Source organism: Trifolium pratense, linkage group LG6 (assembly GCF_020283565.1).
Source record: "Trifolium pratense cultivar HEN17-A07 linkage group LG6, ARS_RC_1.1, whole genome shotgun sequence".
Taxonomy (NCBI): domain Eukaryota; kingdom Viridiplantae; phylum Streptophyta; class Magnoliopsida; order Fabales; family Fabaceae; genus Trifolium; species Trifolium pratense.
In genome coordinates, this window is record NC_060064.1 from 45,879,846 (window position 1) to 45,901,597 (window position 21,752).

Genomic DNA, 21,752 nt, shown 5'->3' on the forward strand with positions numbered 1-21,752 from the left:
AAGTACCTTTGAAACAATGTTGAGAGTTTATTGCCTTTAAAACAATCCTCACTCTCGTGACGAATTATTTGAAAACGTAATTATTTAAAACTGGTGGTTGAAAACTATTAAGCACGAATTAACTACCGAACCCCTATTAGCTACTAACTACACATCCTAGCAACGCTAAATTTAGCTAGACATAACTAAAACTAAAGACATAAAAATAAAATAAGCAAATAAATAAAAAGACATAATAAAAATAAAAGCGAAAATTAAAAGCATAAAATAAAAGCAATAAAAAAAACTTATTAAATTCTCAACGAAGAATAAAATAATACTAAACTCTCAACTTTAGAGAAGAGAATCTTGTGGTACTAAGCCTAGTTCTCAATTTTCCAAGTCAAGTGTTATTAGTTGGTGTCCATGAATGAATGGAAAAAGGACCTATTTATACTATTACAACTGAGACAAAACAAAATACTTGAGCGATGTGGGACTTTTGCTCGGGTGCAATCTGCACCGTTTGATCATTGATGGCCATTAGGATGATTTTGCTTTTCTCCAAGACATGTGCAACAGCTATTGGGCGAGGCCCATTTCTTTTCTTTTTTTCTTAACAATTAAGCTTGTGCTGGGCAGCACAAGTATTTTGAGGGGGTGGTGCACACGTGTAACTTGTATGTTGGGCCATGCAGGTGTGGTCCTTATGGGCTGCACTTGTGTGGCCTTTTTCGTCAGTTTTTGCTCTTTTTTAGTCTATTTTTACTCCTTTTTTTAATTCGTACACTTTTTATTTGTTTATTTAAAATACGAGAAATAAGTAACTATTTATATAATAAAACTTCGAAATCGAAATAAAAACATATAAAATATAATAGCAAATTAACTAAATAAATAGCATCTTTTTAGGTGTATCAACAGCCACATAATTTGTCGTCACCGTCGGCAACTCATATTTTGGGGTGCATAATTGTAATTTCACCTATTTAATGTTACACTTTTACATTGATATTTTCAAAACTATATAATAATGCAATAAATGAAAATAATTGGAAATAGAAATGATATCAGCTCATAAAAGAGTATTGGGAAGAGATTTTTTCCATGTAAGTATTTACTTTACCGATGTCTCTAGTCACTTCCCATGTCTATCTCATCATGTCTCCCCACCTATCTATCTAGTGGCTAGTGGGCAGTGGCTACTCTCTAGTGCCTTGAAACGGATTGGTGTTCGGTGCGGTAAAAAAAAGTTTCAACTTTCAAGACACCATCTTCACTCTTCTCTCATGCATTGTTGAAGAACAGATCTGACCAAAGTTACAGACTTACAGTACACTCCATTTCATATTTTCATCTGAATCTGCAATTCCATTATGTTTCTTTCTTTTCTTTCTCGTTTGATTTCTTATGTGATAGCTCTTTTCAGGGCACGTTTTCAATCTAAAACTCAGAAGCAAGAAGTGTCTTTGAAACTTCTTGTAAACACAGAGACTAACAAAGTTTTATTTGCTGAAGCAGATAAAGATTTTGTTGATATTCTCTGTAGCTTCTTAACATTGCCATTAGGAACCATTGCTAGACTTCTTCAAAAAGAGTCCAATATCGGACCCATTGCAATTGGTTGTTTGAGTTCTCTGAATCAAAGTGTGGAAAATCTTGGTTTGTTGACAAATTATAATTCATCAGAAGTTTTTTGCCGTAATCTCATAATTAACATTGATGACACTCAGCCTACAAAGTACTTCGTATGTTCCAAGTTTCATGAATTAGTTAATTATGGTCTTGGTGACGGATGCTCTTATTTGAGCATAGATTCTAACAAAAATTATTGTATGTTAAGGCATCCTATGTCCCATTCAGTTTCTTTCTGTGATATGCTGCCACTGTTTCGTTTGGGATTTGTGAAGTATAAGACAAGTTTTATTATTAGTGATGATTTAATAATCTTACCGCACTCCATGAACCACACAATCTATGATCTGAGCAAGAACTGTGGAATACAAAGCACAAGTTCTATTAAAGAAATGACTGTGAATGTCACTAAGGAAAAGGTTTTGTATTAGCAATTTTATTTGCTAAATCGCTATTCTTTGTTTATTAGTAATTGCTCTAATTCGATTAACTTTTGAGTCATTGATTGATTAGTAATAATATTATGCAGGTATTGGATCTGTTAAAGCGTTCAATATTTTCGAAGACCCCTCTGACTGATATTTTTTTGGGAATGAAGCCTATTATCGAGAGATCAATGGTTTTCTCTTTTGATGATGTTAAACACATTTTTTGTGGTGATATTAATATCACCGTGAAGCTGGTTGTAAGAAAATCAGATGAGAATATATTGTATGCTCAAGGGGGACAAGATTTGGCGGAACTAATTATACGATTTCTAACATTTCCATTGGGCGGAGTTTTACGCAATTTAGAAGGCATTTCTGTTGGCAGTATAGTATTGATGGATTGTGCAAGAGCATAGCTGATTTAAATGAAGACAAGTATTTCATAGGCAAAGAAGCAAAGAACAGGCTTCTCCGGCTAAGTGTTTTGCATTATTATTATCTTCACTCTGATAATCTTCTTTTCAACAAAGGGTTAGTTTTGCAAGAGGAAGATTTGAGTGCTGGGAGAAATTTTAAAAAAATGAAACTGGTTAATACCATTACCACACCGCCGTCTACGGAAAATCCTTTTGATTATAAAAAGAGTCCAGAAATGTATGTTGTTACGGATGATCTGATCGTAGAACCGTTGTTGTCTCCAATTTCATCCGTATATTTACTTCAGCGTTTCAAAATTCCTCTTAATGATTTAGAGGAAAAAGTGGTCACCACTAGTACAGAAAACACTTTTTACATCTGGCCAAAACCCCATTTTACATCCGACCCCGGTAAGTTTACGCTTTTTACATCTGACATTCGCCAGATGTAAAAGTGTCCCCTTTTACCTCTGTTCTCGTGTTTCAGCTGACCAATTTTTTTTTAAATTAAATTGGACCTTTTACATCTGACCAAGTCACCAGATGTGAAATAGTAACTTTATTTAATTTTTTTTTTTTTCAAAATCCTGCATTTTTTTTTATATTTTAAATCTTATTTTGTAATTAAAAAAAACCAAAATAGCATTACAATTCAACATTCAACCAAAATACCCTTACATAATATAATCAAATGTCATTAAAATTCAACATTCATCCAAAATACCAAATGTCATACAATTCAACATTCAAGCAAAATATCAAATGTCATTACAATTCAAAACATCATAATTAATATGAATCCATTGTAACATCACACAAATTAACCTAGCTAGCTCCTAAGCCTCATCGGCAACATCATAATCTACCTAAGGATTATATAGGTCAAGAAAACAAGTTGCCCAACTGTTTCACAATTCATACAGCTCCTCCTCTGTTAATGACGTCGGATCATCGAACACCTACAATATGTAAATATATATTTACTTATATATACATGACTAAAATTCATTACGTATACATGATCAACTAATTCGTATATATAAATTAACATACATTCAGGTAGTATCATACCACATAATCTAAAATCGAACAAAATGCCACACAAAGTGAGCTAAAGGCTGCTGCCTCGAGCGCCCCACGAAGGGTGTGGCGCGCCCGCACAATTGGCAGCATGCAACCTGCATAATTCTGCAGAAAAGAAACAAAGAAAATAGTTCCCTTTATGCAAAAAAATGCAGCAAACCAGCCCTTCTTTTTATGCAGAAAATTATAGCAAAACAGTCCCGTTGTTATGCAGAAAAATACATCAAACCAGTTCCAATTTTCATGCAGAAATTTACAGCAAAATAGTCTCATTTTTATGCAGATGAATATAGTAAAACAGTCCCCATTTTTATGCATTTTCACTCAGATTAAAAACTAATGCATATGCCCAATTTCGACTTATTAGTTCAACATCATTACAAGGGAAAAAGAGGATTATAACTACCATAACATTTGAGTAATTAATGTGATATATGCATAAGGATCAAAATCACTGATCTAGCTTGACAATGCAAGTAAGAATGGAAAAAGGACACTAGTAGAAAAAGTAAGAATGCATACATCAAGTGACTTGAACAACAACGTTTTCGGATGAAATAACAATCTTCAAATCTTCATATTTAACAATTCCATGTTTGTCCGCTCTTTTGATTCTACGTTCCTCTACGATCTCCAAATCTTGAATCTTCATATTTAACATGCCTTCAAGATCTACAAGTGCAGAATTAGTTTATACTATGAAAAGAATGAACAAAAAGTGCACATTTTAGATGCAAACAAGACTAGTGTTATGCTAAAAAGACCTTATGCTAAAAAGATCTGGCTTCAAGATCATCACTTTGAATCATTTATACTTTGAACCACTTAAATTCTACATTCAGGCATCATCACTTTAAATCACTTAAATTCTACATTCATATAATATTAAAAATATAAATCTCATTATATCTTCGGTTGAAGATCTCATAATTTCATTAATGGTCAGAGACCAAGCTTGTCCATTATCTTACCTGATTAGCAATGAAATTTTTAATATCTTCCTCAGTTAGTGAACTATTGGGTGATCGTACAACATAGGTGATGACGTTAGTCATTACATGGAAATAAAGACCATTTTCAAGTGATTTTAGAGGTTTTTGACCTAAATCATGAAGAATAAGACATTGATTTGAAGCTACATGCGAAGGAAGAGAGCAAATGAAAATTGTTGGATTTTATAGCATTTTTACGCCTGGGGCGGAATTCTTTACGCCTGGGGCGGAAATTTCACTGAAGAACCAAGATTGCTCACTGTTTTGCCGTTTCAGGCGGAAAAAGCTGTGCCTGAAACGTAAATTTTTACGCCTGGGGCGGAAATTCTGTGCCTCAGGCGGAAAACGTTATTTTTGATCAGTTTTATAAAAGGGAAACTTCAGATCTGGATCATTATCGAATTTTTGAGACTGAGAACAACATTTGGAGCTATTTTGGAGGATCAAGAGCGACCAAGCAAGGATTCAAGTGTGGAAACACATCAAGATTCTTCTTGTAATTATGCTTTCTTTCATTTTATTTGATGTAATTTCTGAATTTGCAATGTCTAGCTAAATTCTCATGATTGGTCCTTAGGTGATTCTAATTACTTTTGATCTTGAACTATGTGATTGTCATATGATATGATTAATGAATTACGAAGTTAGTTTCTATTGATTGTTCTTTGTGCTTAATGCTTTGTATGAATTCGCGACTTATATGATGATTGCAATGATTTGTTTTACTATGACGATAGGAATAACTCATCGATCTAGGAACGATTGATCAATTAATTTTCACTTAAGAAATTTTGGATTGTTAATTGAGATTAAAAGATTAAAGGTTGTAAACCTCAATTGATCATAGATTACCTAAGACATTAGGAATCGATGATCAAGGGAGAGGATTATGTTACCAAGACATTGGGCATAATCATTTTTGATTTAATCTAATCATGAAACTAATTTGAATAATTCGTTATCATACATGGCGTTACCAAGAGAAATAGTAATTAGATGACCCAAAAAGGACCAATCGCTTTTCTTACATCAATCTAAACACCAAAGAAATTCTAAAGTTTTAAAATTTAAACTTGAAACCAAACAAGAACCCCCTTTTTACAATTTATGTCAATTTACATGAGTATGTCTTCAATTTACAATTGATTTACAACAATCCCTGCGGAGAGAACGATTTTATTATACTACTTGACGGCTATTTAGTACACTTGCTAAATTTCTATCAAGTTTGGGGTGGATATACTATACTAGAGAACTAAAAAAATTATGAAAGAAAAATTCCAAATTATGAAAGAAAAATTCAAAAGTTCACCAAGAAAAGAAGTATCGAAAAAAAAAAAAATAAAAAAAAAAAAAAGAAGAAACAAAAAAAAAAAAAAAAATATAATCATGGTGATCTTCTTGAAAACAAAAAGGAATTTTGTGAATTGTTCTCTAAGTATAAATTCTTACAAAGTAGGGTGGGGTGTTGTATCTATTCGACTCAGTGGTATCTAATTTCAAGTTTTTTTTACTCACTTACCAGAAAAGCCACCATCCACCTTTTAACCAGGCCACGTTATAACCTTTAAAAGTCCTCTAATGTGTGTGCTCATGACATGGTGATTGATTTTTGAGAATGTCTGCAAATTTATAGTAGTCTAGTTATGATGTGTTGATTGAGTGATTATATTACCCTTAAACAGGAGAGTCGGTGAGGGTGTGAAGAAATTAAGTATGGTCAATCTTTGTTTGATGCTCTTTGTTTTGCCTAAATTTGAAACTGTGTGTACTTGAATCATGACGAAATTGATCATTGAAATATCATGCAAATTACGTCTAACTTGATTGGGTTTGAGTTTGTTTAGCCAGATGAATCGAGGTAGTGTTTTGTTTTCCTAGAGATTGAGATATTCCTTGAGGACAAGGAAAAGTTCAAGTTTGGGGTTGTGATGACGTTAGTCATTACATGGAAATAAAGACCATTTTCAAGTGATTTTAGAGGTTTTTGACCTAAATCATGAAGAATAAGACATTGATTTGAAGCTACATGCGAAGGAAGAGAGCAAATGAAAATTGTTGGATTTTATAGCATTTTTACGCCTGGGGCGGAATTCTTTACGCCTGGGGCGGAAATTTCACTGAAGAACCAAGATTGCTCACTGTTTTGCCGTTTCAGGCGGAAAAAGCTGTGCCTGAAACGTAAATTTTTACGCCTGGGGCGGAAATTCTGTGCCTCAGGCGGAAAACGTTATTTTTGATCAGTTTTATAAAAGGGAAACTTCAGATCTGGATCATTATCGAATTTTTGAGACTGAGAACAACATTTGGAGCTATTTTGGAGGATCAAGAGCGACCAAGCAAGGATTCAAGTGTGGAAACACATCAAGATTCTTCTTGTAATTATGCTTTCTTTCATTTTATTTGATGTAATTTCTGAATTTGCAATGTCTAGCTAAATTCTCATGATTGGTCCTTAGGTGATTCTAATTACTTTTGATCTTGAACTATGTGATTGTCATATGATATGATTAATGAATTACGAAGTTAGTTTCTATTGATTGTTCTTTGTGCTTAATGCTTTGTATGAATTCGCGACTTATATGATGATTGCAATGATTTGTTTTACTATGACGATAGGAATAACTCATCGATCTAGGAACGATTGATCAATTAATTTTCACTTAAGAAATTTTGGATTGTTAATTGAGATTAAAAGATTAAAGGTTGTAAACCTCAATTGATCATAGATTACCTAAGACATTAGGAATCGATGATCAAGGGAGAGGATTATGTTACCAAGACATTGGGCATAATCATTTTTGATTTAATCTAATCATGAAACTAATTTGAATAATTCGTTATCATACATGGCGTTACCAAGAGAAATAGTAATTAGATGACCCAAAAAGGACCAATCGCTTTTCTTACATCAATCTAAACACCAAAGAAATTCTAAAGTTTTAAAATTTAAACTTGAAACCAAACAAGAACCCCCTTTTTACAATTTATGTCAATTTACATGAGTATGTCTTCAATTTACAATTGATTTACAACAATCCCTGCGGAGAGAACGATTTTATTATACTACTTGACGGCTATTTAGTACACTTGCTAAATTTCTATCAATAGGCAATAGGAACCTCGTGTAATTCTAAATTGACTAAGTATGAGAAAGAACATTTGGTTGAGATTTATTGCTATGAGTGAGTTGTACCCACTTATGAGAAAACTGGGTGATACTACAATACTACCAAATAGTATTATTTACTCACCCTTGCAGTATCAGAGACACCGGTAGCTTCAGTTATGAGAAGACCGCCATTAGAACAAGCTGCTCTCTGAGAGTAATAGAGGATAGCATGAGATTGAGGAACTTTGCCGTAGGATCTATTTCTTGTCAAGGGTGCTAAAACAACTCTGCAATGAAGCAACTGAGTAAATTAAGCAAAAAAACATGGTGAGTGAGTTCAAATGATGAATGAATAAATAAGAGATACGTATGAGCTAGTTTGATTTCAATGTGTCATTCCTTTACGCGACATGGGCATGGTATCAAGATTCTTTGTAGTTGAATTCAATTGCATTCCGTGCATTTATTATAATTTCGTGTAAGAGAGAGTAGATGGATTTTGATTCTCTATATTCAAAATTCCTACATGTAACTCTATTATACTCATATTTGCAACTATGCATAAAGGGAAATGCAGTAACCAGTTTTCTAATTTAATTTACTAGTTCTACATATACATAATTTGGCCAATTATTAAAGTAACAAGAGAGTACATTCAAAGGGCAACCATTACCCACATGCCATAGTAACTTTCACAATCATTCCAGGCAAAACAAAAGAAAAACAAGAAAAAGACAACTGAGATTAAGAGGATAGATAGCAAAACCACATCAGTCTATCACATGCATCATGAAGCGTCTTAGTCTTTGTAGCTACCACCTGATGTTGCAACTGAAGTTCGTTGAATAAGTCGAGGGTGTCATCAACCTGCACGAGACCCACAAATCCACATGATCATCATATCATTCAGGGTTTAGAAATTCAAATTAACATTGTAACATTATAATAAAAAAAAAAAGAATGAATTGGGAGTAAAATGAAAATTTAAAACTTACTTGTTTCTTCAGCTTTTCTTGAAGCCATAGTAAAATCATGAACACCACCACTTCTTGAATAATTCTCCATGATGATCATCAACAATCAAAATAAACAATAGTCAATAGAAGAAAAACAAGAAATCCAAAAGGCCAATCTTTGTTCTGCAAAATTGATCACAGAGTGAAAAACAATGAAACCCAAAATTGCATTATTCTTCGAAGCTAAAGAATGAAAAGAGAAAATAGCCTGCATATAGTGTATTGAAGAACAAACCACCCAACACAAGATCGATAATAAGATTACTCTAGCAAACTGCATAACTTCAACTACATGCAGACATGGATAATATTATGCCTTGACACAGATGGAATGAACATCATCTTCACTTACTATAATGCTATATGATAAAACAAAACAATAATTCAAACATAAATTGATCAAAACAACTTATGCATTGAATAAACAAGCTAAGTATGCAAAGTACTCATAGGCCTGATGGCAAACTTTAAATGGTACATAATAGAAAATCACAAACTTTAAATGAAATAAAAATTAAAAACATAACGAGGAGGAAAGCACAATATACTAAACAATGTATAATATGCCTGACTATGATCAACAGGTAGCAATTGATAGATGGACAGGGGTATTTACTTACAGCTTTCTCAACCATTCCAACCTGGTGAATGGTGCTGAGAAGGTCCCCATTTTCGAATGGTAACAAAGCTTCCACCCATACCATGGAGTCCTGTTATAGAATAATAAAATTTTAACAAGTAAATGTAAATAGTTGTAACAAATGGACAACATGATAATGGAAGATAAAAATCACAAACTTAAAATTGACATTTGAACAAGTAAATTGGTACATTATAAACATGAACCTGAAAAAAATCACAAACTTTAAATGAAATAAAAATTAAAAACATAAACAAGTTGTTGAGTGTAATTTGTGAAAATTTCATAATAGAATCCATCATCAATTTCATCTGAATAAGAATGAAAGGATTATAAAACCTAAAACTCATTAATCCAAAATCAAATTAACTCAAACACTAAGCATGCTAAAACAACACAACCACAATTTCAACTCAAAAATCAAAACAACTAAGAAAATAGAAAAATATCAACAAGTCCATTAAATAACCTAAAACAACAAAATCCTAATTAGGTCAAACTACAAAATCAAAATCCTAATTAGCTCAAACTACAAAATAACTTCTCATTCAAATTTTAATCCAAAATCAAATTAACTCAAACACTAATCATGTCAAAAAACACAAGTTTAGTGAATGTTGAACCTGAAGCTTGAACGAATCTTGAGAACCTGAAGAAGACGATGAAGTTTGGGCGAATCTGAGATGAGGAGTTCGAGAGAACGAGTGTGAGAGAGAGAGAGGCCAGGTTCGAGTGAGAGATTGTTCAATTTTGCCTGAGAATCTTAGGGTTTCATCGTGAGAGATGGTTCAATTTCGAGTGAGAGAGAGAGAGGACGAGTTCAATTGTGAGAGATGAGAGGGAATTTGAGATCGTGATGAACGATTGAATCGAGTGAGAGAGAAGTTGAATTTAGCGTTAGATAGTTTAGGGTTCATCGTGAGAGCAGCGGGTTCACTCTGAGTTGAACGAATATGTCTTTTTTTTATTTACTTTTTTTTACTCTTAATTGACTTATATATTGTTTCCATAGTTACAAGATTGCCACCGCGTTTAGTTATGCTTCTGGTACATTGAAGCCAGATGTAAAAAGTCTTGTCTATTTATTTTTCACATCTGTGGACATTAAAGCCAGATGAAAAGACTACTTCATATAGCATTTTACATCTGACATATGCTCGTCAGATGTAAACATGATTTGTACTAGTGCACCATTGGCAACAAAGAGGTAATTATTTTTTGATAAAAAAAGGTGAAAACAATATAGATTTATCACCATTGAAAGTATAGTTCGTAGTCATTTACAAGTTAGAAATTATTAGCTAGCTATTAGTTTCTAACTTATGAATGACTACCGACTATATCTTGAATCAGACTAATTATATGTAGCGATCTATCGCTAATCTCATATTGTTGTGTTGGTGCAGAGTTTAAGCATATTCAAGGCTGCTTTAACCTCAACATCTGCTCTCACCAATGGTCTTCGTCACTTGTTAACCAAAGTTAAGAAGGAGAAATGACACAGTTAGTATTGTGTTGTTGATTAAGTTAGGTCTTAAAAAAATTTGTAATGGCCACATTGTTTTGTTTACTCTGTTGTTGTGGTTATTTCATTTTAAGCGCTATCCTCTTAGTATCTTTAAGTTTTGTAGTACTTAATGACACATTTGTATGATCACCTTATTTTATTTCTCACCCCCCCCCCCCCCCCCCGATTAGCTGTATCTTTTCTTGGTATTTTCAGCATGCAATTCACCCTTCTTTTTTTTTTTATTGTGGCTATATAATTTTCAATTCTTAGAATTTTTCTTTTAGTCATGTAATGTAATGTGTTTGTTTGATAAACCATTCGAAATTCACACCATAGTTAATCAAACCTAATGAAAAATAAATCTTGACGAGCACAGCACCTCAGCAGTTCAATTCGTAGAATTTTGCCACTATATTTGAAAAGCCTTTGAACTTAGTGTAAGCTTTGCAAGTATATAGTGATGTTACTTTTTCAAAGCATTATACAAGTAACATGATCACAGACAAGTTTACTTTACTTTACTTTACTCAATAAAGGGTTTACTTTACTGAATAAGTTTCCTCACAAAGGGTTTGCTTTACTTAACTCAATAATCACAATAGGAAAAGAAGTGTCCCACTTTACAAAGATGATGTAAACATTCACAAACTAGAAAATACTAAAACCAACGAAGAAGTTACTCCCTCCGGAATTCAACTAGTGAACTAATTGATTGTTATACACATGTCAATGTATAATTTTGATAAGTGGATAGTGCACATGATTAAAATAAATTAAACATTTTATATGTTAATATTTTGTAAAACAATATTATCAGTAAAAAAATATGATTAAAACAAAATAAAGGAATAATATATATAATCAAATTGGATCATAGAAATCCAACCCAACGGTTGGTGATGATTTAGTGCAATAGTAGAAATACTTGTGTAAGTTCCAGAGGATAAAATGTTTTATGACAACTCAGCTTTTTTGTATATGACTTTTATTAATATTAGCGGGCACTTTCGCACCTATCCGTGTGATCCATATTTTTTATTATATAAACTTACTTATGTCAAAAAGAAAAAAGTACATGATTTATCTTATGGTGAGTTTGTTAATAAAATATTTTTGCTGCTCAAATAAAAAAGTCAACGGTATTGTTGATATTATGAAAATATTAATAATAATGCATATAAAAATATGGGTAAATGATCGTTTACCCCCTGCAAAATAAGAGAATTTTCATTTACCCCCTGTTCAGATTTTTTTCCTGTTTATGCCGTTCCAAAAAATAGATTCCGTCATTTACTCCCTAAGTGTACAACAGGACATCTGACTGTGCAAATCTGCTGACGTGACTCGTACACATGAAAAAATTCATTTTATATTTATTTTTAAAATTCCATGCAATTTTTTTTGTACATGTCATGTATTAATTATTGGTGAATTCTTCGGTACACATCTTATGTGGATGTGTATCGGTACATTGCTGATGTGTTAAAAAGTGGCAAACATTTAATGCATATTTGTTTCTTTATTAAGTTTTCTATACTAAACACTACTTTATAATATTTGCAAATATATACTTCATACAAATATAATCATCAATCATTTCCACAATAAATCAAGCCTCCATCATATCTTTCAACTTATAATAATAATTACGATTTTACCTTTTTTTTAAACAAACGTGTTTTTCAAAGAAGATTCAAATATTTTAATATTATTATAATATTTTATAAAATAATATGGTTCTACTATTATAACAACATATCACATTTTTTCATAAAAAAAGCGTATTGCATGTTTTAATAGCTTATAATAATTATTATTATTTTAATATTATTAATTTATAATTTAATGCAATATTTATTTATTTACTTTTATAATAAAAAGTATTTACTTATTTACCATTTAACCATTAATACATATATTTATCAAATTACATTCATTCTATTTCTAAAAAAAACTTATAAATTTTAACATGTGTATACATTTTAGTGTAATATTGTTAATTTTTAAAGAAGAAAACTTACACACAGTTCCTTACCTCCTGTTTTTGCTGTTCTCAAATCATAACATGACACCTGTTTTTTCTTTATTTTATTAAATAATAAATTACACCTCCTCTAAATGCGTTAACTCTTCTGTTGCTATGTTTGACACTGCCTCTTGCAAATTAACACGACACACCATGAGACTGGACAATGGCTACAACGTGGAGAACAATCTCCTTCTTCTAAGGCAAAACAAATTCACGGATTGAAAAAAACATGAAACGATCCATAACTAAAAATCCAAACTTGTTTTGAAATGTTATAGAATGAAACAAAATTGTTATCCTTGAAACTTCTATTTCTTAGCCTCCCCTATTTATATATATGTTTGTTATCGTTTCGTTCACACACCCAGAAAAAGCCACAACACATGCTTTCTTCCTGCGTGATACATCCCCACAATAATTTTGTCAAATGCAATGAATGGGTGAGTACCTGCGCATGACCATTGGAAAGATGTAGTAAGCACCAACCGGAGATGGGGTTTGCAAACGTAATTTGGTACACTTGAATTTTGATAGATCGGAAAGGCTACAAAACGTGTGTGATGGCTACCATGTGGTGCTGATTGGAAAACGGATAGTGCGATATAACAGGGGAAACGGAAAAAATTTCATGCCGTTCAGTTTCTTATAAGATGATGTGGATAAAATGATACACGTGTCATGTTATGATTTGAGAACAGTAAAAACAGGAGGTAAGGAACTGTGTGTAAGTTTTTTCCATTTTTAAAAATTCATAATATTTTATAGGGTTAAATAAATTTTTCGTTTATGAAAAATTACTAAATTTATTTATTCGTTTTCATAAAATAAATGTCATGTTTTCGTCACTACAAAATCTTTATGAATGCTTGAACAAAAAAAAACTTTATGAATCCAATTTTGCTCGTTTGTTAATTACTCATTTGGTAGCTAGGGAGGACCACGGTTCGATTAGACAGTTCAGTGAGCAGAATACTGGTGGTGAAAACAAAACAAAACAAAAAAGATTTTTAGGTCAAAATATTTGTTAGTTTTCTCTCTTGATATTTTGAATTTAGAAAAATTAATATTTAATTCATCTCATTTTAAAAAATACTAAAGTTTTATAAAGGAATTTTTTATATTATTCTAGACATGCCTGAAAAGAGTTATTCAAAAATTTAAAAGTTTGAGGAAAATTAAATAATGTTTTTTAAAAAATCAACAAGGATTGCAAGTAATAATATTTTTATGAGATTGAAAAAGAGAATTTGAATTAATTACTTATACATAGTCGGTAAAAGTAGTTGGATATTTTCATTTAAACTAGGTTTCTTAATCACAATTAGTCTATCCAGGTGATATTGAAATGTTTGATTGTCGAAATTTAAATTCATAACTATATATTGTTACTATAATTAGGTGATATTGAACCACTTGATTTAGAAAAATTGAATTCCTTAATTAAAGTAGGCATAATTAGTTAGGTTTGCATATGAACTATATTTCAAGTTGAAGGGTTTAATCTATAAATTTTGATTTCTCAGTCACAACCAACATAATTAGTTGAGACTTAATAGCTAGGTTTCATAGTCACAATCTAACTGGTCGATGTTGAACTTTTTTATTGTCGAAATAAAAATTCTTAAGTGTTTCCCATTTCAGTTTGGTCAAGTTCAACAGACTAGTTGAGAATATATGATCTCCTTAGTCTATTTCAATCTAGTTGGTTGAGACTTCACAATCCTTAGTCTCATTTCATTTTAATTACGTTTATTGAGTCATAATTAATCTAATACAATACACAATAAACAAAATAAATGTTAAGTCTCAACTAATTTTCCTAACTATGATTAAGGGAATCAATTCATCTTAGTCAATTTGTTCAACTTGACCTAATTGAAATGATAAACACTTAAGAAGTTGAATTTTCACAATCTAATGGTTAAATATCATATTGTTGGACTAACAATTACTCAGGAAACCTAATTATTAAGAAAAAAATTGTTAAGTTACAACCAACTATACTGAAAGGGACTATAAGAAGATCAAACGTTTCAATTTAGTTGTTCAATTTGACCAAATTGAAATGAGAAACACTTAAAAATTCAAACTTTCACAATCAAACAGTTAAATCTCAACTAGTTGGATTAACTATGACTTAAAAAAATCTAATCCATATGAAATTACTATTAAGTCTCAACTAATAATGTCGAATGTGACTAATAAATCAAAATTTCTAGATCAAACCCTACAACTTGAAACATATATAGTTCATATCCAAACATAATTAATTATACTTACTTTCATTAAGGAATACAGTTTTTCTCTATCAAGTCGTTCAATATCACCCAATTGAACTAAGAATAACTTATGAATTTAAATTTCGACGATCTAACACGTCTAGAACAATATAAAAAGTTCATTTACAAAACTTCAGTATTTTTTAAAATGAGATGAATTAATTATTAATTTTCTAAATCAAAATATCAAAAGAGAAAACTATTGAATATTTTGACATAAAATTCAAATTTTGAGATTCTTATTTTTGGACAAATTTTTTATATTGCTCTATACATACGGATACTTGCAAAATCATCGTAAATACACATCGACTTAACAACATGACTAAAATTGCACGCATACAAATTTTGTAGGGATGAATAAATGACATTTTTTATGAAGACAAAAAATTAAATTTAATAATTTTGAAGAGACAAACAACTTATTTAACCCTATTAAATGTTACGAATCACTAAAAATTAACAATATTACAATAAAATATATATAAATATTAAGAATTATAAGTTTTTTTTTTTTACAAAAAAATAAATGTAAAAGCATAGTTAGATACAATAATAATAAAAACGTTAAAATCATGCGTTTTTTTTTAAGAATATATCATATATGTTGTTAAAATACTACTAAAATAATATTATTTTATAGAATATTGTAATAATATTAAAATATTTGTTTTTTTTTTTTTGCTTTCACCACCAGTTTAATCTGATTCGGGGGTCAGTTCTGACATAAGTGGTTTCAGTCCACTCCCGATCGCAGTTGCGGGGATCAAACTGTGGTCCTCCCTACCAAGTTCGGCGTCAATCACCACTGAACCAACTAACAATTGGTAAAAAATATAAGTTGAAAATTGTTAAAACAAATAAAATTATAAGTTAAAAGATTTGATGCTGATTTGATTTTTATTGTGGAACATGATTGAAGATTATATATTATTTTTGAAGGAAAAAATAATAGTGAAAGATACTTTTGCAAAATATTTAAATATAGTGTTTAATTTGTAAAAATAAAAAGTAGTGTTTAATATAGAAAACTAAATAAAGAAACAAAATTTGCTTTAAATGCTTGACACTTGGTGACCACCTCAACAATGTACCGGTACACATTCACATAATATGTGTATTGAAGTGTTCACTTTAATTATTTTTATAAAATAATTAAAGCTAAATTATATATTTGGTCTTAATTTATTTATTGATTTCATTTTAGTCCATTAACTATTTATTTTTACACTTATGTCCCTTAACTTATCCCCGTCTGTCAAATAAATCATTTTCCATTAAATTTTGACAAAACCATTAATCTTCATCACTACATTCATCGCATTCAACACCAAACCCATAAACTTATATAAATTCATCACATTTACAAAAAAAAAAAAAAAACCCAAAAATATTAAAACTTCAAACTTCAATGTTTATTCTTTCACCTGATTCAAATATTTATACTAAATTTATCAACCATAAGAATACTACATAGTATATTTTAAAAAGTGATAGAATAAGTTATTCTAATAATTATTAGAGAAGTGTTATTTAGACACAATTTTTGAGACAAAAATATAATATCTAGGGGTAATTAATCCCACTTGGGTTGGTGCATTGATATTGGCTTGGGACCTGGAAGTGTGCTCCTCTTAAGGTCTGAGGTTCGATTCTCTCTGCCGCCAATTTGGGTGGGCTATTTTAGCTTCTCCAAAAAAAAAAGGCCTAATTAGTTTTTTGGTCCCTTAAAGATATTTTAGGTTTAACAATGGTCCTTAAAGAAAAAAATTTACGGATTGGTCCCTTAAAGACACATCCGTTTCTCAATTGATCATTTCCGTCAATTTTTTACAAAAAAAGTTAGTTTTAAAATTTTAATCATTGAAATTTTTTGTTATATTTAAAGTTAAAATTTAACGGAAACGACCAATATAACAAAAATATATGTCTTTAAGGACCAATCCTGACTTTTTTTTCTTTAAGGGACCAATCCATACATTTTTTCTTTAAGGGATCAATAGATTAATAAAAATATCTAGGGGTAGAGAAGAAATAATGATAGTGGAAAAGAGGATATAAAATGACATGTTAATAGTTATTTCACGAATCATGATGGGGAGCACCTAGATAGGATTTGCTACTCCCGGATAACAAGCGAAATAAAGGCCTATTGATGGAAAATGCATCCACATATTGGACTAGGCCGATTTGAGATATTGAACATAGACTCATTTTCCCTAATTTTATCTTTGTCATGTTAAACAGAGGCAACCGTGGGGGAGGTTTTTTAGAATTGAATTTTAAGCCTAACTCATCCTTACAAAACTAGGTTGTAATCACTGCCTCTTACATATAAACCTTTGTCCAGACCAACTCACATCCGATGAGAAACTCTGATACTATCTTAGAATTGAGTTTTTGGTCTAACTCATCCTTACAAAACAGACTTGTAAGGTGGGAACTGTAACGCCCGGGTCTGACGAGGGCGAGGAGTGGTTGTCGGTGCATGAGGCATGACAATTAGCGGCTCCTGACAGCTTCTATGCAAAAACAAATCACATCGGAATGAGAGGGATCCTGAGGCTGTGCAGGTTTGAGACTGCGTGGTGGAAGGAAGGCTTATAAGGATTGATGGGTACTACCTATACTAACAAGATGCATCTTCTTTTCGGTAGCTCATTCGATAAGAACTCCACAGTTAAGCGTGTTTGACTTGGAGTAGTCTTTGGATGGGTGACCTTCTGGGAAGTTTCCCGGAAAGCGTGCGAGTGAGGACAAAGCACGCTGAAAAGACTCGTGTTGGTTTGTGGGGTCAGTCGGTCATCCTAAAAGCAGTTTGGGATGTTACAAATAAAGCATCCACAAATTCCTTCCCGGCTTCGGCAAACAAGACTTTGTTGGTGTCTTTGTTTACCAGAAGTTTCAAAGTCACTTCTTCCTCTGTTTTAGTTTTAGCAGCCATAGCAGTAGCAAGCAAACTTGAAAGAAAAAACAAATTTGGTATTCTGAGAAGTAGGGAATTTTAGTTTTGAAAACTGGAAAGAATGTGTTTATGGACTGTAAAGTTTTTGAGCATTCATATATAATGGTGCATAACTGTTGGGTCATCACGAGGGGACAGCCGGGGATCATCCACATTGGGCTTAAGAACAACTCTACAAGTGAGTTGGACACCACACTCTTACCCAAAACCTTAAGGTGTTAGGTTTATGGGTCATCTCACTTATAAAGTGTTCAACCTCCACTTTTCTAAGCAATGTGGGACTTAACCACTCACACTTGCCACAACAATCTCCCCCTCAAGTGTGAGTCCATTCACTCTTGGATATGCTCCCCCTCAAGCGGAAGTTTTCTTCATCCTACACTTGTACCGCCGTAAGCCACACTGCTCCACGGGACTCGCCGCCTGACCACCTTTGTCAGGAAGACTTTCGATACAAGGAGCCAGTTCAACCCTTCGTCGAACCATCGGCTCTGATACCACTGTTGGGTCATCACGAGGGGACAGCCGGGGATCATCCACATTGGGCTTAAGAACAACTCTACAAGTGAGTTGGACACCACACTCTTACCCAAAACCTTAAGGTGTTAGGTTTATGGGTCATCTCACTTATAAAGTGTTCAACCTCCACTTTTCTAAGCAATGTGAGACTTAACCACTCACACTTGCCACAACAATAACGTGATTGCAAATTTAGTGTAATCAAATTTCTAAGTACAGAGAACTTAGCAAATCAATGTAATTACTACTACTATTGTTGACTGTCAATTCTTGAAACTAGTATTTTGAACTATTGTTGGAAATCGAAAAATATAGAAATGGATCAGTAGTTTAAGAATCCATGTATCATTGTATTGGCCGAATTAATTAGCTCTATTTTCACAGCAAAGCATAAGAAAGTTTACAACTGTTCTCCGAGTTCGACCAATAGAGTATAGGAGTAGTTAAAATAAAGAGGAGGGATCCAATGACTTACTCTGCTTAATAATTCGATATCACCATTATATTTCTTCAATCCAACCGTTGAATTCAAATATCTTATTAGAATAGATCAACTCAACAAATTTTTATAAAAATTCAAAATATGTAGTTATGTATTCAGACCATTGAAATTCAACGATTTTTTTAAAAGTTTATTGTACCTTCAATTGAATTTGTCAGAAAAAGTATCAAACGGTTTTGAATTTTTATAAAAATTTGTGGAGTTCATCTACTCAATGAGATCTTTGAATTCAATGGTTGGATTGAAAGAATATAATGCCGATATCGAGTTATTATGCGGAGTAAGTCAATGGAGACTTACTCATGGAGTCAACGGATTCCTCCTCTAAAATAAATGTGATTTTCAATGAAATAGTTAATCATGTATTAGAGGTGTAATCAAATTAAAAAAAAAAAGTATTAGAGGTATATTACTTCTCTTTTTATTTGATTTTTTGTTAAATTAAGAGCATGCAATGCATAAAAAAAAATGAATATGAGTCGTCTCAACTTGTTGACCTATCTGAAAACATCAAAATGAATATTCTTATTTAAACCAATTCAAATTGGGCCATGTTAAAAAATAACTTCTCCAAGTTGTTTTATTATTTTTTTCTTCTTCCGTGATGATTTTGTAGAAGTTGTTGAATAAGTGAGACTACGAGAGTAACCTGTGGAGACAGAAATTGAGAAGAGAAACAATGTCAGCAAGATAACCCAAGCGAAACGTTGAATAAAACAAGTGTGTTGCTACGAAGTATGAGCACTCTAAAATTGGTGAAGTACCCGTATCAGGTACGAGTACCAGGTATGTGTATGGTACGCATTGATCCATATCCATTTTTATTTGGTTGATTTGAGATCATAGAAATTTACAATGGTATGCACGAGTTGAATGAAAAGTAAGGACAAAAAATATTGACTGAAAAAACTTCAAGGACTAAAAAGTGTAGAGATACTTGATGAGAACATGGAGGTTGTAGAGGATGCGAGTGTAGAGATCCAAAACGTGTTTGGAGTTGTATAGGTTTCTTATTGGTTGCTCCCTGGTGTGGGAGTTTGCTATCTGAGGCCGGTCATACGCATGCATAAAGTGTGCTATATAGTCGGGTTTATAATTTTTTAATTTGTCTTCGTTAAATCGGGGGGGTTTCCAGGTTTTTCTTATGTGATGTTGAAATTAGTGGTAACATCCAAATCATTCTGAAACTAGTTATAAGAAAATCAGATGGCAAGGTTTTGTGTGCTCAAGGGGAACAAGATTTTGCAAACTTACTATTGAGTTTTCTTACTTTTCCTTTTGGAGGAATCACACGCATATTTGGAGAGAATTGTTCGTTGGGTAGCATTAGTCGATTGTACATGAGCATATCTCATTTAAATGAAAATAAAAATATGATATCAAAAGAAGCTAAGAACAGGCTTGTTGATCCCTGCATTGCCCCGCAGTTTAAATTGAGCAAGCAGATATTAACAATTCTTGATCCAGATGTTATCAAATATTATTTATGTCAAACTGATAACGATAATTATGTTCAATTTTTCAAAGCTGGTGAAAATATGAGATATGTGGGATATCTTCGTGACAGAATAAATTTATCTATTTATGAGGCAACTCATGAAGGTTATGTCAAAGGTCCAGTTATGTATGTTACAACTGATGATTTGCTTGTAACACGCTTGTCTCCGATTTCTGCTCTAGGTTTACTTAACCGTTTCCAAATTCCTCTTAATGATTTGCAAGAAAAGGTTATCACCATTGGCATCAAGGAGGTAAGAAATAGTAAAACTAGCTAGTATAGATTTCTTAATGTTCAATTTTTTAGTGCTTTAATTAGTAGTAGCTTATACATTTACCTTTGTGTTTGTTGCAGGCTCTCAGCATATTGTATGCTGGTTTAACTTCAACATCTGCCCTTACAAATGGCTTGGCTCACCTTTTAACCGACGTTAAGGTGGAGCAATAAGAGCTTACATCTTGTTGTGTGTTTGAATGTTCTTTGAGAAAAGTTTGTAAAGACAACCACACAAAATTTACTATTTTGATGTTGTTGTCTTAATTCTAACATTATTGTTTTGAGATCTTAAGTTTTACTCTGTTTGGAATTTGGCATTACAACCTTTAATTTCTTTTCATTTTATCTTTCCAATATTTCGTTTTTCATATTCAGGTCATTGTTTCTTGTGTTTAATGTTTATTAGTGATGTGATTGGGTACTAGAATTATTCCATTTACCTGCGGATCAGTTGTAATTTGGCATTACAACTTTTTTTTTCCTTACAGCTTTCACTATCAGTTTAATCTAGTTCAGGGATCAGTTCTAACATTAATTGGTTATAGCCCCTTCCCGATCGCAGTTGCGAGGGATCAAACCGTAGTCTTCCTACCAAGTTCAGCGTCAATCACCACTGAATCAACTAACTATTAAGATTTGGAAACTTAAGATAGAAGGAACTCTACTAGTACTATAAATTTACGTATAAATGTAAGTATAGTGGTGTTACTTTTTCAAAGCATTGCACTAAAAAAAGGTTATGCAAAGCGACCTTTGCATTTAAGAATTAAGAGTAACATGATGAACAGACAAGTTTACTTTACTTTACTCGTTAAAGTGTTTACCTTACTAAGTTTCCTCGTAATGGGTTTACTTTACTTTACTCAATAACAA

At 32.0% G+C, this 21,752-nt stretch overlaps 3 protein-coding genes across 12 annotated transcripts; 2 read left to right on the top strand and 1 right to left on the bottom strand.

Moving 5' to 3' along the window:
* The first annotated feature begins 1,033 nt into the window (after positions 1-1,033).
* On the top strand, positions 1,034-3,037 carry LOC123888738. Its single transcript, XM_045937894.1, has 2 exons — positions 1,034-2,033; positions 2,144-3,037. Exons 1-2 carry the CDS (start codon positions 1,356-1,358, stop codon positions 2,456-2,458), a joined length of 993 nt encoding a protein of 330 aa, XP_045793850.1. The 5' UTR covers positions 1,034-1,355; the 3' UTR covers positions 2,459-3,037.
* A 166-nt stretch (positions 3,038-3,203) lies between these two features.
* On the bottom strand, positions 3,204-10,265 carry LOC123888740 (putative 12-oxophytodienoate reductase 4). Of its 10 annotated transcripts, none has more exons than XR_006802276.1 (7): positions 9,925-10,265; positions 9,282-9,371; positions 8,641-8,704; positions 8,465-8,512; positions 7,788-7,932; positions 4,064-4,213; positions 3,204-3,417 (listed from the first exon to the last, which is right to left on the bottom strand). XR_006802276.1 is itself a non-coding variant. In XM_045937896.1 (6 exons), the coding sequence occupies exons 2-6, from the start codon at positions 9,329-9,331 to the stop codon at positions 3,367-3,369; spliced, it is 408 nt and encodes a 135-aa protein (XP_045793852.1). In that variant the 5' UTR covers positions 9,332-9,371; positions 9,925-10,265; the 3' UTR covers positions 3,204-3,366. The 10 variants fall into 10 exon arrangements, 2 of the variants coding, with proteins under 2 accessions (XP_045793852.1, XP_045793853.1); XR_006802272.1 differs by having other exon boundaries at positions 4,064-4,204; positions 8,415-8,512; XR_006802270.1 differs by having other exon boundaries at positions 8,415-8,512.
* A 9,963-nt stretch (positions 10,266-20,228) lies between these two features.
* LOC123888742 lies at positions 20,229-21,281 on the top strand. The gene is made up of 2 exons (XM_045937898.1): positions 20,229-20,856; positions 20,958-21,281. Exons 1-2 carry the CDS (start codon positions 20,446-20,448, stop codon positions 21,048-21,050), a joined length of 504 nt encoding a protein of 167 aa, XP_045793854.1. The 5' UTR covers positions 20,229-20,445; the 3' UTR covers positions 21,051-21,281.
* The last annotated feature ends 471 nt before the right edge of the window (positions 21,282-21,752 follow it).